Here is a 19,083-nt window from a genome sequence, read left to right as displayed (position 1 = left end):
CAAATGTCCCAGAAGCCAAGATCAAACATTTCTAAAGAAGTGATTTTTGAATGAAAATAAGCCTTTTCTCTGCAAAACCAGTTTAGTTGATCAGACTGGAACCACCAACTCTGACCTGTGCTGACAGGACAGAAGAAGTTCCTGTGTAACACAGCAAGCATAAGTCACTTCCCTTCTGTGTGCAGAGTGTTGTGTGAAAGCAACGGGGCACGTCTGTTAAGCGGCTTCTCTCTTAGACCGTGTATACCCATGTGACGGCGTTACAGAGCTGGAAGGTGCTTTCGGTTCCACTGTCACACTCCACCTCTACATTAACCCAGTGAAAGTCTCAGGGTGGGCAGTCAACAACAGCAGCAGCAAAAGCCACCACCAACTTGGGACTGACGTAGCCACTTGTTACTCTGATCTTTCTGGACCAAAGGTTTCCAAGGGGTTATGCAAAAAATTCACAAAGCTTGTCAATTTCATCAGGAAACAGAATTCTCCAGGTCTCACCCACTGACCAATCCCAGAAGTATTTACTAAAAAGACATTTCAGGAAAGAACAAAGTCACTGTAGTCCCACCTCTCCAATACCATGACTTTCAAGTCATTATTTTTTTAATGGAGGTACTGGGAATTGAACCCTGGACCTCATGCATGTTAAGCATGTGCTCTACTACTGAGCAATACCCACTCCCCTAAGTTATTATTTCTTATACTTATCCATACATAAAGTGATTTACTAAGCAGTCTAGGCTCAGTGTGGCAGGAACCAGAACATTCTTTGGACAGTTTCAAGTCCAGTCCAAAACCTCACCACTCCGCTATAGGGAGGAGAGGGAAAAGCAGCAAACACGCCACCTTAAGTCAAGAACTGAGTCACAGGGTGAAGGGAATGAGAACGGAGGCCAGCAGAACAAGTTCTGTGCATTTTTATAAGCAAAGATGGGGTCTGGCTCCCAACAGTTTGAAACTTGGTGGTTCTTTGTCTCCAGCTCTAAGAGTCCCAGCCACCATTTCTGGGGCCTCTGGAAAATTCTAGTCACAGCTATTACACTGTCAAATATGAAGACCTAACAGAATAGGGCATTCCAGGCTCAAGTGTTTCTCACCACCACCACTGCCCAATTAGAGATTTACTTAGTTTTACTTCATCTTTTCAAGAGATACTGTGGAACACAGGGATGAGCCCAAACCCTACACCTTTATTTTGTATACAGACGAGCAAGATTTCATCCCATTCTGTGTACAAAATGAAATCCTTAACAGGTTGATTATAAAAGAAGATAAACACACACTATACTCAGATGATTATATAAGTATTGCTTACTACAGAATTTAACTGTGTGCTAAAATCCGATTTCCTGCTTTGCAAGTCCAATATAGCAGCTTCAGTACCAAGGAAGAGAATTTTCCCAGACTCACATCAAATGAGTTTTCTCTTTTTAAATAGTCAAAATTATGCCCCATTGTTTTCTTTGCTCTGCCACCCCTATCATGGAGCTTCTGATTATCTTCTTTTTTAGAAGACTCTTTCCCATACCACCAAGATCTGGCTTCTTAGTCATTCTATCCACTAATGAATGAAATGAACTTTTCTTCAAGAAATTCTTACAAGCCACTGACTTCCTATTCTAAACTGAACATGTTTTCCAGCCTGTTACACAACTGTATTCTTGGTTTCTTCTCACTGTATTCTTTAGGATGTCTTCCTTTTGATGTTCATCCTTATTTTACTGGAGTATATCCTCAAGTAACCTCTTCAGAAAAGGTGCACGCAACGTAAAATGAATCCTTAGGCGTCTAAAACTGTCATTCTTTTGCCTTTGTGTTGGATTGATAGCTTTGCTGGATCAATAATTCCGTGTTTATAGTAATTTTTCCTCAGAAATCTCAAAATATTGTTCCATTGTCTTCTAATTATCTATCACTGTTGAAGAAAATTCTCATTCAGGCCTAATTATCATTCTTTTGTAGGTGATCTAACTTTTCTCCCTGGAAGCTTTTAGGTTCTTTACCCTTATTGTTTTGAAATGTGTGCCTATCACAAATAGATGGCTATCTGGCCCTGGGTCCCTGTTCCTGGGAGGTGGCCCTTTCCTAAGGAGTAAGGTCCCAGGCAGCCTGATGCAGTGAGGAAAGGCCACTTGGTTGCAGAAGCTTCTATTCCAAACAGCTACATGTGCCTCCTGTGTTTAGAGCCGAAACATCCTGGATTTTCTGTTCAGATGCTTGGAGGGCTGGGGCAAGCTTTAAGATCCCAATTCTCAAGCGGCCCCAATTCTCCAGGAAGGGTAAACAATGCCAAGGGTCCCCAACACCTAATTACTTCTGCTGCTTGCTCACTCACTTCCCACAGGTTCCTCTCTCTGCACAACCTCACCCTTCAGCCCTCTGCTCCTCCACTGCAATTACTTCACAATATATAATTTAGAGGAATTTTATTCTTCCCTCCCTTAGCCCTTCTGGAAACTCCACTGGTTTCCACAACACTGTCTTCTCCTAACCTGTCTGAATGATCCTTTGGCTGTCACTGTTTCTAGTACAAGGACCTTCCCAGGACTTTATTCTTTTCCCTCCAACCCGCACCGCTTCCCAAGGGCTTACTTACCCGGCACTTTCATGCTCTTATCCATCCCTCCTCAAACGACTCTAGCCCCAACTTACTTCCGGAATCCACCTCAAGTCCCACACAGATATTTCATTAGCATCTAAAACCAAACACTGCCTCCCCTGAACCCCAAACCAGCACCCTCTCACTTTCCTGTCACCTAAGGAGTGAAGCTTTTAACATGCATTTTGATTCCTCCTCTTGCACTGCTCCCCCCCACCCAATACAGCCGATCTGCCTCTCAGTCGGTCTCCTTTGTCTCCTGTCATCTGTCATACCTATTTCTTCATGGTCTGACTGCTACTATTCTGGCTCAGGCCTTCATGAGCTCTAGTTCACCTGGTCTCTCCCACTTCATGCTTGTACCTGCATCCATCCAGCCTAGATACAGCCGCAAAGTAATTCTCCCAAGTTAAATCTCTGATCATCCAGCCCCCTTCTCTACTGCTCAAAAACCTTCACCAGTTATCCACTGCATACTAAAAAGCCCGTATCTTGGCCCAGTTTTCATAGACTTTAATGATCTGGTTTACATTTACTTAAAGTGCCCCAATTCACAGCCAAACTTGACTCCTTTTGTCCTCTGAATATATTGAATGTGTATTCTGTGCTTATGCTGTTCTACAAAGGGTTCCTTGACTTCTGTGTCCCATATCTATCCCTGGAGTAGCAGCCTATAGCCCCGACAAAATCTGAGTACCACAAGGAAGATGTGACTATCTTTAGGAACTCATGACATTAAACACAGGCATATTTGGCTCAACCTGTCCAAAACCTCTAACCTCACTACTGACTATGCATCCTGCAGATTCCATTTTTATTTGTATTTCTTGGGGGGAGGGGAGGAGGGCAGTTAATATTCGATTCACATACCTGCATTTAACATTTTAATAGCAATAAAAGCTGGAACACAGTGCCATTAACAAAAAAAAAAAAAAAAAAGAGCCTAAACTTTTTAAAAACCATGATAATTTAGAAATAAATTAATGTGTATATTCCCTATAACTACGGTTTCAGTGAAAAGGAGAAAAAATCCATTTATCAAAGCACAATGGGATTCTCACACCCACATGGCATGTGGGGAAACAGGCTCCAAGTGGTAGGAGGCTGTCCACCTTGTTTTTGGCAGGGCCGGGAGAAACCAAGACACCCCAGGGTCTCCAGCTCTCTCCTACTCTGCTCTGCTCTGCTCTCAAGAGAAAGGACAAAACAAAAAACAAACAAACAAAAAAACAAAAAGACCCCCACCCCATCCTGTTAGAACAGGAACACAAGCATTTCTTTCTTACTGATCCTGTCCTTGCCTCAATCTCCTGGGCTATTCCAGGCTCCATTCAACCTCAGCCAGGGGAAGAGGAGTAGCTCTAAATTTTAATAGTTCACTTCATTATACTTAAAACTTTACAACTATGTGGGTTTTCTCTAGTCTTTATAAAAACTACCAAACAGTACTGGAAAATAACATGGGGGGGGGCAAAGTTTCTACAGGAACTCAGCCAGTTTCAGGCAAAACAAACATCCCATGGATTCAGATCTTCCTCCGTGCACCTTGGACAGGCAGTCACAGGGGTCCCAGCCATAAATATCTGACCTCTTCCTGTCATGCTGGCTTAAATTAACAAAACACTGGGAGTCTAACTAACGACACCCTGAAATCGGAACTGATGCAGTCCTGTCCTTTGTTTAGCTGTACAAACCCAGTACAGACCCAGGCCTTCTGCAGCTTTAGTCCAGGACAATACATCCAAATTTAAAATGTATACAAAGAGGCCAGGGGGTAGTGTAAAGACACCCATTTCCAAACAAATTACGTGCAATTTTGTTTATTCACAAGTAATGTCAATTATGGAATTAAAGAGTATGTATTTGCTTCTTCTTATTGTCTGCAAGGATCTGAAACAGTGCCACTACATCAATAGCATAGCTACCACTAAAAATAAAACCAACTGCTTTTGTTTTCAGAAGCTTCCCTGGAGCAAGAACACAAACCACTATTGGAACTTAGGCACCAAAATACACAGCTGGCAACCCTCAAGTACTTTACTTAATTAGAAGAAAGGAAAGTTCTTACAACTTACCTAGCAAATTCTGCTAGTTGTTTGGGATCTGAGAGGTCAATGCCAGGTATCCCTCCAGGGGGGAGTTTCTTTCCTGTCATATACTCTGAGTAATCAGGAGGTGAGTTCTCTCCAATAATCTGTTCTTCAACCACCGTCTCATGGTCAATATCTTTTTTTTCATCTGAAACACATCAGAAGATTGATCATCTTATCTGAGTAAAAACGTGTACGTGGGCAAATACATTTTAAAAACTACTAAAAACTGCTTTCATTAGCAACTTCTTAAACGGGTGATTTATAGCCATTACCTCTTAACCTCCCAGTCTTTCTCTTCAATCTCTTAAAATCCTGTTTCTGTTGAAGGTCACCAAAATCCCCAATGCCAAAGTCAACGTCCTTTCCATTAATGTTCCTTCTCAGCCCAGTGGGAAGAGTTCGCCATCACTGTCCTCGGCATTCACTTTTCCTGGTTCTTCACCCACTTCTCTAACTGGCTTATTCTCAGCCTCCTTGCCTCTCCTCCCATTACATCTCAGAGTTCTGCATTTTGCCCACCACATACACTTCCTGTTAACCATCAACTCTGCAAAGCCAACTTAAACCTGGCTTTATAGCCTTCACCTCTTAGCCAGCCTCTTGCCCACCTCTCCAGCGTCCTCATTCTTTACTTTTGCTCCAGCTGTACTGGCCTTTCATTTCCTCAAATGTATCACGGCCCATCCACCTTAACTGCATGGCCTTTACTTGTGCTATTTTCACTGACTATTATGGGCTACAAAAATTACAGCTGTGTGATTTCTGTCGCCCTCTCCCTCTAGACTGTAAGCTCTACAAGGACAGGGACACTTGCCATTTTTGATCACCATGTATCCCCAAAGCCTTGGTCAGAGGCAGGCACACAGGTTGGTCCTCATAAGTTATGTGTTCAAAGAATGCAGAATAGCTCTCCTCATGTCTTACTACCATCACAAATCCAACAGGCTAAGGAAAAAAAGGACTACTGACTCCCACAGTTAATCTCCTGTATCCCAGACACCAAATCCAATCGATTATTTTTAAAAGGTCTTATCTTTGTCCCACTGCCACCAACTTAGTTCTTATCACTATTATCTCAGACCGAAATGACTATCATAATTTCTTAATTGATCTTCACAGTTCTGTTCTCTGCTCCAGCGATGCTTTAAAGAATAAACTGATACAAAAAATACAATTGCTATGTTTTCACTTTGGCACCACCCCCTCAACAGTGGTATAAATTACTGCCACCAGGCATTCCGGGTCCTGTGCTGCCTGGTGGCTGCCTCATTTTAACATATCTAGTTCTCACCTTCTGTTTCCCCTTTGCACGTGCCCCCTGTATTTCAATAAGCCTGTTTTCCCACACAGATTAATTCACAAGTGCTTGGCAGGAAATATTAAGTAAAAACAAGTTTCTCCCTTTGCTCTCTTATTACCTCTCTCCAATCCCAGCCTACCCTCTGGAGTCTAGCTCAAATTCTCTTGAGGGTTGTTTCATTACATCACGCTAGCCTGAGATGCTTACCTTTTCTATGAACTCCTAGACTATTTCTGGATAATAACATTGATGAACTCTAAATCAAGCTATTCTGAACTTTGGCTGGCTTTGTCTCTCAAACTAGAGTAAAGCATCCAAAGGCCAAAACCAGTCTCCTACTATTTTGGTGACTAAAGCAGAAAACAGAATGCTCCAACAGTCTCAATGTTAAGTAAAAATTTCCGCTTTCCATCAAATTGTTTCACAAAGAGTATTAAGAATAAGAACTTTCAGAAGTGAAAATGGGCTTGTTCAAATCTCAACTTGCATTACCTTTCCACCAGTGTTAAAAAACAAGACCAAAAACCCAAACCAAATCCTGCAATTGATGTCACCACCAGAAAACTATGCATAGCTATGACATCAGAGTATGAGGGAAAACAAAGACAGAATGCAGGTTCATTTGATTCAAGTGGTCATTATCAAGTTCAGTCATTCTCAGCAAAGAAAAGCACAGAATACAAGTTTTAAACTTTAAATGCTTCTCCTGCCCAACCACTCTTCACTTCAGCGAACATTTTAGGTCATTACAAGGAACCACAGAATACAACTGCAGCTGACATTTTATTTAATGTTCACATACAAGCACTATTTCAATCATTGCACATATTACCCTATGAAGTGGGCAAACAGCAAGTTCATTTTACAGAAGAGAAAGCTGAGGCATAGTGAGGTTAAGTAACTTGCTCAGGGTTAAGTAGTTAGTGACAGACATGAACTCAGGAAATTTAACTCTAAGACCTGAGTACTTAACTGTTAAGCTCAGCCACCTCTTGTCTGGAACTGGAAAGAACTAGACACTATATCCCAGGTTACCCGTTTACCTGTGAAGAAGCCTAAGAAAAAGTAGCCGGATGTATTACTAAGAAGGGGCAGGAAATGTGGTAAGTTATAAAGCGGGGACTTGGCATTGTAACGAGATTCTTTAATTTCTTTTCTCAGCACTGTGATCATTCCTTTACCCCTCAGGCTCTCCAACCTAGGCACAACTCCTACTTCACCAACCTTCTAGCGGTACTAAAATACACTGGTGGCAAGGGAGGCTGCTTTTCTTCACTGAAGCTATTTTTCTCCTCACAGTAAGGAAAACTCCTTGTATCTTTCTGCTACAAGAATAACAGTAAGGTTGAGAACCACTGCTGCTCCGAGCAAGCTGCTGACAAGGGTTATGTCTCAACACAGCTGTAGAGCTCAAGGTGCCAGCTCACTCGTTCCGTCCCCCTGGTTCACAGACAGATGTTTTCTTGCTGTCTCGTCACACTACACAATTTCTGTCTCTTCTTATATGGCAATAATCCCATCCATGAGTGCTTCACCCACATAACGAAATCACTTTCCAGAGGCCCCACCTCCAAATATTGTCACATCAGGGATTAGGGCTTCAACACATTAATTTTGCAGTGACACAAACTGAAGTCAAATAAGGAAACACCTCTTGAGGATCAGTTCTTAGTTTTAACATTTAAGAATATCAAGGACCCAGAAAACAGTCAGATTATTAAGAATTAGAAAACAAAACATGCATAAAATAAGCCTAAAGACAGAGCCGGTTAGACAAACCCAGCATGTGACCGCACACCCATTTTCATGACTTCCTTTTATTCTTTGAAATTTTGGTAAAATAGACATAAACATAGTATTTATCACTTAACCACCTGTAATTGTGTGATTCAGTAACATCAAGTACATTCACGGTGTTGTGTAACCAATCACCACTATGTATACCCAAAACTTCACCTCCAACAGAAACCTGGTACCCATGCAACAGCAATCTCTCTCCCTCACCCCTGGTAACCTCTATTCTACTTTGTTTCTATGAATTTGCCTACTCTAGGTACCTTTTCATAAGTAGAATCATTCAGTATTCGTCCACCCATGCTTGGGCTTAACTTCACTAAGCATGTTTTCAAGGTCCATTCGTGTTGTAGCATTTATCAAAATCGCATTCCTTTTTGTGGCTGAATAATACTCCTCTATGAACAGACCACATTTACTTTATCTATTCATTTACTGATGGGACACTTGGGTTGTTTCCACCTTTTGGCTACTGTGAACAATGCTGCTATAAACAATGGTGTACACATACACTGTCTATTTTTGTAAATACAATTTTATTAAAACAGCCACACTCATTTGCTCACATATTGTCTCCGGCTGCTTTCCTGCTTCAATGACACATGGAGTTGCTTAGTTGCCTTAGGACCTACAAAACCTAAAATACTACTATCTAGCCCTTTACAGAAAAACCTAGCTGACCTTTGATCTCTATGATGGTATTTCACTCAGAGAAAATGGGATTAAACTACAGGGGAATTTTTCTTCTTGAAAAAAGGAATGATTTCTGACAGCGAGATTTCTGAATGAAGGGATTTACTACCCAAAATGACATTTATCAGTAGGTGTTTAAAACACATAGATTCAAGTTTTATTTTCATTTTGGAGGCGAGATAAACTTGGCTGGGTGATGAATCAGACGGGTGGGGGTGGGAGAGGGATGTCAAGTATGCCATCTAAGTTTCTTGTTTGTGATTCTTGGAGGATGGTGGTGTCATTAGCTGAGATGGAAAATGGGGGAAAAGACAACTGTGCAGGAGAAGTTCTGGAAGTGCACTGTGGTCTGGGTCCACTAGACATCTGCACGACAACTTGTGGACAGACCTCAAGGAGGTACCTGGATATCCAAGTACAGGCAGATAAAAAGAAATCTAGGTTGGAGAGAAATCTATGGGAATCACTGGCATACAGACTGTATTTAAAGCCACAAAGCCATATAACATTATCTATTCAAAAATATAGACAGAAGACTTGGAACCAAAATCTGGGTAATTCCAATATTGAGAATGAAGACTTTTGCAAAGGAGACTGAAGAGATTATGTTCAGATGGAAGGGGGCAACGAGCTTCGTCCAATGGGGATTTGACTCAGTGACACACCAAGGGAAAGTGGCACATAGTGAAAGCAATCTGTCCGAGTACAGACAGGAAGTACATAATTTTAAAATCATAATCAAACTGATAAAAAAAATCTGCTTTTGATTATCACTTTACACTTGCACTTCAAAACAATGTCAGGGATATAATATTCTTGCCTAAAAAAATTATTTTCTTAGTCTAAGTTCTAAGTAATTATTGTGGTTACTGTACGCTTTCATAATATGTACTTAAAACTTCATATTATCATGTCTCTTACTCCTTAATAAACAGTGTACTTCATGGAAGTTAATTTGGGAGACTCCTTGAAGACTAGGACACAGAAATTGTAAAACAGATGGTTGTTGACTATTCAATGAAATGTAAAAAATGAACTATTTATACAGAAAAAAAATCACATTTCAAAAGAAGACTGCTAGAGAAATGACCAAAGATGCTAGGATCTACTGCCACAAGAAATCAAAGACAACGTTCGCCTCATTTTCACCAAGAACTGGACACATACTAAAGCAATAGATCACATAATGTCAATGTTTGCTATAATTTAGCTGTTTTATCTAATTTTTGCAAAAGAACATCTTCAGAAGCTTTGGCCAAATATACCAGAAATTTATGATGCTCTAAAAAATGTTTTACTATTATTGGGGGGGGGGCATAATTAAGTTTATTTATTTATTTATTTAATGGAGGCACCAGGGATTGAACCCAGGACCTTGTGCATGGGAAGCACATGCTCTACCACTGAGCTATATTCTCTCCCCAACAAAAGCATTTTACTATTGTAATACGTATTCAAATACAGATTTTCACTGTCTGCACTTGCCATTATTACACTCCTTTCATTTCATAATTACTCCTGAAATAGATTTGTTGTATAGAGGTGGGAAGATATTAACTGATCAGCTCTGAATATCAAATGCGTTATGTATGTTACTGAGTTCCAGTGACTGGCAGTGGGGTAATTATGAAAGACACATATAGGTAAAGCATGTTTATGAAGCCAACTATCTAAATCTGCTTTAAAAATCATTTTGCATATTCATTCTTTTCTGGAGTTTTCCTTGAGGTCAGGACTTCGTTAATTATCTCATTGTTTCAAGGGGACAAGATTAATCCACATTAGAAGTTTCCTCAAAATGGGTTTCTATAACCAGTGTAACCTAAATTTATAATGGTAGGGGGAAGGCTACAGATCAGTGGTAGAGTGCATGCTTAGCATGCAGGAGGTCCTGGGTTCAAGCCCCAGTACCTCCACTTTGAAAAACAATAAATAAATAAGTAATCCGAAATACCCTGCCTCCCAAAGAACCCATAAATAAATTTATAATTGTGATCACAGAACACAACTGGGCAAAGCAAAATAAAACCAAATCTCAGAATTCCTGTTTGGAAAAAGCTGAGAATACAAGTCACTGAAAGAAGTGGGGTGGTAGGAGAAAAAATGTCACAGTGGGAACTTCTAATCAAAACTGTGGATTAGATGATTCTAGTGCTCACTAACACTCTGGTTAAAGGCAAATGACCGACAACAACCAGACCAAAGTGAAATGAGTAAGATGTAGGGTGCGGAAAACCAGAATCTAGCCAATAGCAGCCAGAAATGGGGGGGGGGGGGGGGGCGGGATTTGAATTATCTCAGGACAATCTATTCATTCGCATTTTATAAACATTCTTTTTTCTGCACATGGAACTATTTATTCAAAAGGTTAAACAGGCACATAAATAAGCCTTTGTCCATCCCTGTCTCTTAGCTATTCAGTTTCTTTGTTACCAAAGCTATAGCCACTCCCAGTCTAGTTTGAGGCAGAGCAAAGAGACTCAAAACATTTACAGCCAAAAAGAAATGATTAAGGAACTAGATGGAAAGGCTGGGAGCCTCTACAGGTCCAGAAAACAGGTTAAAAAGTGGAGTTTCACAAGCCCTCCATGCTCCAAACTGTTTTTGGGGTTTTTTTTTTTTTGCTATGTTATTCAATGCCTGATAAAAGGTATGTGATAGACACAACTTTCCCTTCCCTTCTTGCCCACCTCTCATCCCCCATCTGGGCTTTCCAAAGTCCAGATCAAGATCTCTTTCTTTCAAGAGGCCTCTCAGTCCTATCACAGAACCTCATTTGGTTTCCTCATTTATTAAAGGGCAGACCACCTCTCTTTATTACACTGAAACAAGGTAATACATTAAACGGCAACCACTGTGGTCTGGGAAAGAGGTGTGCAGAAACACCTCCATTCCACTTTCCCTTAAAGAGTAGGTCCTATACTTAATGTTTTTTTTTTTTTAATGGTTTTTAAATGTTGAACTTTTAAAAACTACAGTAAGCAAGTAAAGAACCATCTAATTGGATTACATTTAAAATCTCTGGCTGCTCTAAGACCCTGCATGAAATCTGACCCTATACTGTTTGAAATCTGCATTGTTATCACTCAGTGGCCCCCTTTATAATAGAAAGCAGTTTATTTTAGAATTTAGTTAACAGTAGTATGGTTTCCTTTTTTATTTGATTTCCAGGAAGCTCATTAGGGTTGACCCTAATGATTTTGTTTCTCCATACCTTCCATCTTAGGCCATTAACTTTGGTCTAACCACTCCAGGTGACTTTTGGCCAAAATGACATTATCTATTCAGCAATGCCATCACCCAAATCATCACTAAAATGGGGGAGAGGCAAATATTTGAGATTCACTAATAAGCAATAGGGAAACAGACCTAGGATGTTTCCACTTTTCCCCAGTAACAGATACCTTAAGAAGGGATACTGTCGTTTACTGAGTACTTGTTTCATGCCAACAACTGTCACTTTCCTCAATTCAAAAAAAACCTTTAAGATATTAACCTCATGCTTCTGGTGGAAGAAATTAAGCCTCAGAAATGCCCAGAATTGGGGGAGGGTATAGTTCAGTAGTAGAGTGCGTGCTTAGCATGCACAAGGTCTAGGGTTCGATCCCCAGTACCTCCAGTTAAATAATAATAAAAAAAAATAATAAATAAACCTAATTACCTCCCCCCCTGAAAAACAAACAAACAAAAAGAAATACCCAGTAATATATTTGGAGAAGTACACTGAGTGGTAGATCCAGGATTTGAATCTAGAATTAACTAGACTACGAAGTCCATGCCTCTTCTACAAGAGGAATGCTTCTGCACCCTCCCCACCTTTACTGCTCCCTTTCCTGATGTAGTAATAGATGAGAATGGTATTTTGGTCTTGAGGCCATGACTCTGCCTTACAGCACAGCTGCCACGCACTCACTCACTCAGTTATTTACTGAGAATCTTCTACGTGCCTTGTACCATCCTAAGGCTGCAGGGTTACAGCCCAGGACTTACACTCTAAAGGAGACAGACAGACAGTTAAAAAAAAAAAAGAAGAAGAAAAAGACAATTCCAGGCAGCACTACAAAGAAAATAAAACAGGACTATGAGATAGAGTGATGGGGTGGAGGGTGCTAATTTAAATGGATGAACAGGGAGGGTGTGTCTTAGAGCTGAGACTTGAAAACCAGGCGGCACTAAGAGTGTGAACATCTGTGGTCAGAGCACTGGAAATAGAGGTAAGAACAAGTGCAAAAGAACAAGTTCAAAGAACTAAAAGAAGGCCAGGAAGGCTGGAGCATAATGGGAGCAGGAGGAGGGAGGAAATCAGAAAGAGAAGGCCGGGCCAAACCACATGCGGCCTCGCAGGTTTTGATAAGAAGACTGGATTTGACTGAATGTAGTATTTTATTTCCAGGATGTGTGTATGTGAAAATACCAAACAAAAATTTTACCACTCTAACCATTTTAAAATCTATAGTTCAGTGGCATTAAGTATATTTACATTGTTGTATTTGAGGAATTTTTAAGCAAGGGAGTGAAGTCACATGATTTAAGTCTTGGAAAATTCAGAAAGGAAGAGTATGTGCGTGACTGGATTCCCAGAAATAAAATCGAGAAATCTGTATTTAGTCTTTGTTAAGAATCTATCTCATGTATTAATACAAATCACAAGTGAGTTATCAAGAAAATTAAAAACCAATTGTCAGTATGGAGTTATGACAGCAGCTTCTCCCCCTCAATTATTTTGGGATGCTTAGAAGCTAAGGAGACAAAAAACGGAAAGAAGAGGTCTGAGTTGATAACTGCAAAAAGAGAAAGACACTTTGGGGTGTTTTTAAGAATGTGATGCTCTGATACTAGAAATTCTATCTGAAGTTTGCAGCTCTCCTAGAAGACAGATCCAGACACTCACAGAACAGCTTTGAGCACAACAGCGCCTCTTTCCCTGCCCCTCAGTTCCTATATTTGAGGGGAATAATTTACACAAGAAAAAGTCCATCGCAACCATTTACACTGGTTTAATGTTTAATCATATCTGAAACCACACTGTAAGACTAAAGTAACTGAAGAGTCATTAAGATTTCTGCTCAAGAGAGTTCCTAATATTTCATTCACCAGGTCACGTTAAAATTGGGTAGTTTTGCTGTAAGAAATTGAGTATGTTGCTTCCTTTTGTCGCATAGGAATTCAGAAAGGAGTGGAATTTCTTTGCTATAAAGAACTGAACAATGCCTTTAGGGATCCCCCACACTCCAAGTCATTTTATAAATAAAGATCTCAAGGTCGGAAGTTAAGATACACCAAGGCCAGATCTTTGGTCAGTGCCCTCTAAGGAGGAAATCTGATTCTACTACTAATATAATTTCCAGAAACCACTAGGCTTGGTTATTGATAATTAATCACAAAGTTAAACAGAATGAGTCCTACTAATATAAGGCACTTAGGACTAGGAAATGGCTCCTCTCCTGTAATTAAAGTCCACCAGAAATAGGAAGGCACAGCCTTATGCAAGAGTCAACTAACTTCCAAGACCTCATAACATCTTCTTAATATTCTAACAGTAATGAAATGAATGTTATCTTCAACATCCAAGAAGTGTTTCAGATACCAAATTTTCAAAATACAGTGTTTATCTAATAATATAAAATATAACTCACTGGTAAATATTCAGATTTAAAAAGTATAAAAACTTTTCACTTTTGTGCACTCTTCCTATGACAAGTTTATAAAAGCAGTTTATAAAATGGTCACCTGGAAAGAGCAGGTCATGAGTTAACAAAAGAATGCAGATCTTAAGAAATGTTGATTCTAAATAACTGTCTTTGCTAATAGCAAAATAGGAAATTTAGGGCTGTTATGAGCTTTCTGTAAATATCCATCTAGGAATCTGGCATACTTTAAAAAACTATTCTCTTCCAAAAGCCTAAAATGTCAGTCATCGGTAGGTCAGGAGCCCTGACCTTCTGTAATAAGGGGTTTTCTTTTTCTACTAGGGGTAGACAGCTGTTGATTGAGGGTGGCGGAAGGTTAGTAACTCAGAGAGGAGAGTCTGACAGCAGAGGCTTTATCAGTAAGCCAGGCTTCCAGAGCTACCAGGTCAGGAATTGGGATCTATGACTTAGGCTGCCTTATGTAGGTCATGGGGTTGACATGATTACTTTGGAGGGCTTCTCTGGCTTGGCTCCATGGGAATTTACATTTGTGGCATCTCTTCTTAGTAATAAATAGCATAAGAAAAAAGAGAAAATACCAAGTGGTCAGGACCAGTAATTTTTGGCAGACCTGAATTTCCTGAATATATAAAAGTGAGAAAAAATTTAATACTTTTCAACTTTCCTTCAATTTGCTGATTCTAATATCAATGGTTTTCTGGTCTTAGATGTTTTACTCAATCTAGCACAAAGCACTTCTATATTCGGTCTAACAGAAGATAATTAAAATATTAACAGCCTTGAGAGAATGTCACAAATTCTTACCACCTGAAACCTCAAAATTTTAAATATTTCTTGGGTTTCTCTCAGAACGAAGTGTTTTAAATACTCAGCTTTTATTATTAGCTTTCCTACTTGATCTAGTTAAGTGGTTTAGTTTACAGTAAGTTCTACAAAATAGGATGTCACTCCTAAACCAGTGATGAATATCTAGGGGTGCGGAACATAATATTATGCCCTAAATCTGGCAACTATGAAATGTTCATTAATTATATCTTAGGAAAAATACAAACATGGGCCTTAAAGCAACGGATTAAGAATATTCAAAACACAGCTGAACTGTTGATTAAATATTAAAACACAGTCAGCCTTAATTTTCTCAACTGCAAAAAAACTAAACAGTTCCTGCTGCTTTATCTACACAATTGAATATTACTTAGCCGTAAAAAGGAACGAAGTACACTCTACCATGTGGATAAATCTTGAAAACAAGACCAAGCCAGACACAAAAGGCAACATATTCATGATTCCATGTAATCAAAATGACCAGAATAGGCAAATCTAGAGAAAGATTAGTGGTTGCCAGGGGTTGGAGGGGAGAGGGAAATAGGAAGTGACTGCTAATAGCCATGGGGTTTCTTTCTGGAGTGATGAAAACGTTCTGGAATTAGACAGTGGTGATGATTGCACAACCTGGTTAATATGTGCACATGAATATTCTACGTGTACTAACTTTTTAAATAAGGACTTCAGGTTAACTAAGTTTGGGCTTAGGCTAAAGGACTGCTTTAAAACTCATGCCTAGGATCAAAAGCAATCACGTATGTGAAAGCATCATGCACAATGTCTACCAGTCAACACACACACAGAGAGAGAGAGAGAGAGAAATTTAGCTTAACAATTAACCTGCTTTGATTTCTTGGCCTGTTATCAATTATCTGCTTATTTCAGTTCTGAAGATGAAACCATACACAGAATTTGAACTTGGAATGTGCATAATCACAAACTGTTTAACTTCTCTTTGGTAATAATTTCAAACTACAAGGACAAGGAAGGGGAATAGTTTACCACAAACATGTCTGAGAAAACAATAACTGTTATTGCCATCCAATATTTATAACCACCTTTCTGCAGAGTACTATAACATGCCTGACAACTAACTCTTCAAAGAACTGGACATTAAAATATCCCCAACTGTACAAGTCTGTAAGCAACCACTTGCACAGGGGAAGTAATGACTTTTAAAAAGCTAACTTGATACGTATCACTTCAAGTAAAGCCTACACTTTAGTTTTCTGGGTATGGAAAAGTGGGTTAGACATTTGGTAAGGCCAAATGCAGAATATATAAAATACTATTATAATTTCACAGTTACTATAAAGCCAACATGTCCATATCAAGAGAAAAACTAAATTTAGCTTTTGTGGTTACTGTATGTTTATCTATGTATCTAATTTCAAATGATACCCTGAATTCAGCAAACTCATCAATAACCAACACCCCCTTTCTTACTCCATTTCTGTTAACAGAAAAACATAGCTTTTAGTTACAGCATGATCAGTGTGTAATCATTCTGCGCTACCAAAATGTATACACAAGGTATCTTCTGATAACCTTTTAAACATACTAAAATGTAGGTTTAATTTAAACATATAGCTCCTGCTAAACTCAAACTACTGAACAGAAGCCCCTGTTAGTACTGGCTATTACACTGACAGAAACTCCCTGTGCTCAGTCCCCTGAGTCACAGATCCATTCAGCTTTAGTTATTTCAACTTGGGGCTTTCAATAGATCCAAAAAGATCAGTTTCTCAGTCCAGCCTTTTTGCCTATTTCATTCGGTACTGTGAATTTTAGCAATCCTTTAATGCTCAACGTTCACCACATTTTGAGGCTCCATCCATTCTGGGAATTTATTAATAGGCGTTAAAGTAATTATGGGGGGGAAAGGGTTATACAGCTTAAATCTTGGCATCACAGGTACTAGATTAACTAGTTCCGGCAGTCTACTTACTTTCCCAGCAATTTAACAAGATAGCATAGGAATGAAGTTAATAGGATTTACAACACGAAAAAAACAGCCTTTGGATAGTTAAAAAGTAAGACAAAAAGATTTATATATGCAGATAATTCTCTACTGCCCTAGGCATTTTTTGGCCTCCGTTCAAAGCCGTATTAAAATGGAAGAAAAACGCCTTCTAGAATTCTTTTCACGGGGAAAATAAGGAGTTTTATGCCAAGCAAAAAACCTGCGGAAACTCAAAACGAAAATACTCGATTTTATCATTTTAGTGGCAACCGTCCATTGCTGTGTAACTACTCGGCCTATTTGCAAAGAGCCACGTACTTAAAACAAAACTTCCCCGACGTAAGGGGCCGAGTAACCTCCCAAAACTCGCGGACCCCGAGCACCAAGCGCCGCGAGCGGAGCAGAGGAGCTCGCCGGCAGCGTGGTGACAGGCCCTGCAGACGCGGAGCCCGCACACGCGAGCCCCACGTCCGTCCAAGTCCCGCCCCGCCAGGCGAGCGCGGGGAGCGCGGCCGCTGGCCGGGTCGGGCCTGCGCGCCGATCGGGCGAAAGGGCCGCGCACCCCCGCCCCTCGGAAGGCGCCTCCCGGGAGCAGTTGAGGCTCCGGGGAAGGGGCGGGGGCGGGGTGTGCGCCTGCGACATCCCCCAGAGGAAGGCGGGGGAAAGGCGGTGGCCCGGCCTGGCCCAGGCGCGAGGTCCGCGCGGCGCAGCACCGCCAACGCCCTCTCCGCGCCCCGAGCCTCTCGTGGGGCCGGGCGGGAGGGGACCGCGGACAACGGGCCGGCGGGCCGTCCGTTGGCCCGAGCGCGCCCCGCCCCGCGCCCCGCCCCGCGCCGCGCGACCGCCCCGCCCGGGGAAACTACGCCATTGCGGCCTAGCGGGCGGCGCCGCGCCTCCGCCGCCATCTTCGGCCCGCCGCCCGCCGGCCCCACCGCCCCCGCCGTGGCCCGCCATCTTTTGGGGCCGCCATACTTGCCCTGCGAAGAAGATGGCGGCGCCCATCACACACATAAAACATGGCTTCCCTTCAAAACAAAAACATCCCGGGGGCCGGCGCGCGCCGGCGCTCACCTGAGGACCACATGGTGACCGAGAACTCGCCCTCCAGGGTCTTGATCTGCACTTGCTTCTGCTCCCACTTCTTGTTGCCCGCGTCCGCGCCGCCCGCCGCCCCGGCCCCGCCGCCGAGGTAGCCCTTCTTGCCGCTCTTCTTGCCGCCGCCCTTCTTGACGCGGCCGCCGCCCGACGACGACGAGCCGCCGCCACCACTCTTGCCGGCCGCCGCCACGGTGACCAGCGTCTGCTCGATGTAGTCGTCGTCGCCGCCGGCCGGCGCGGGCACCGGGATGAGAATCTGGTCCTCGAAGCCGTCCTCGGCGCGCAGCCCGTCCGAGTCGTCGCCGCCCACCACTTCCTCGCGCGTCTGCACCAGGATCACCTCCTGGTGGTGGTGCACCTGGGTCGGGTCGTCGGTGACGAGCGGCTGCAGAGCGATCATGGGCGGGTGGTGGTGGTGGTGGTGGTGGTGGTGGCCCGCGTGCCCGTGGCCGCCCCCGCCGCCGTGGTCGCCGCCGCCGCCGTCCTCGTCGTCGTCGTCGTCCTCCTCCTCCTCGCCCACTACCGTGGTCTCGATGGTCTCCACCGGGATGGTCTCCACCTCGATCTCGTGCAGCTCCACGATCTCGGCCGGCATCTCCGAGCCGTCCGTGGCGATGTAGAGGGTGTCGCCCGAGGCCATGACTGAGGGCTCGGCCGCCAGAGCCGCGGCGGCCTCAGCTCCGGGGCTGCGGGCAGGCGGGCGAGGAGGCGGCCGGCCGTGGGGAAGGAAGGCTGAGGGAGGAAGGCGGCGGGCGGGCGGGGGGAGAGGGGGCGGGCGGCGGGGGGAAGGGGCGGGCGCGGCGGCGGCGGCGGCGGGCTTCCCCGCCTCCTCGCCTCCGTGCGCCCCGCGCTCACTCGGCCGCTGCTCGCCCCGGCGCCCCGCCGCGCCGCGCCTCGGCCGCCCTCTCTGGCCGCGCCTCCTCCCGCCCTCCGGGCCGGCGCTCCGCTTCCCCCTTCCTCCTGCGCCTCCGCCTCCTTCCACACAAATACCAACTCCTCACCCCGAGCCCAGATCTCGCCGCCGCCGCCGCCGCCACACTCCGCTCAGGCTTGGCCTCGCGAGACTTCCG

The 19,083-nt window shown here is 42.9% G+C and overlaps 1 protein-coding gene across 1 annotated transcript in view; it reads right to left on the bottom strand.

Annotated features, from left to right (window-relative positions):
• The window catches only part of YY1 (YY1 transcription factor), a 29,791-nt gene extending 10,738 nt beyond the window's left edge, over nucleotides 1-19,053 (bottom strand). The window contains exons 1-2 of the mRNA XM_032482627.1: nucleotides 17,987-19,053; nucleotides 4,672-4,834 (exon numbers count right to left, since the gene is read on the bottom strand). Coding sequence (XP_032338518.1) covers nucleotides 4,672-4,834; nucleotides 17,987-18,653 — 830 coding nt within the window. The 5' untranslated portion in view covers nucleotides 18,654-19,053. The remainder of the gene's footprint in view (nucleotides 1-4,671; nucleotides 4,835-17,986) is intronic.
• Nucleotides 19,054-19,083: the final 30 nt, after the last annotated feature.

The sequence above is a fragment of the Camelus ferus genome, chromosome 6 (genome assembly GCF_009834535.1).
Source record: "Camelus ferus isolate YT-003-E chromosome 6, BCGSAC_Cfer_1.0, whole genome shotgun sequence".
In the NCBI taxonomy this organism is placed as follows: Eukaryota; Metazoa; Chordata; class Mammalia; order Artiodactyla; family Camelidae; genus Camelus; species Camelus ferus.
The sequence above is the reverse complement of the archived record's forward strand: the minus strand, read 5'-3'. Positions and strand labels throughout refer to the sequence as shown.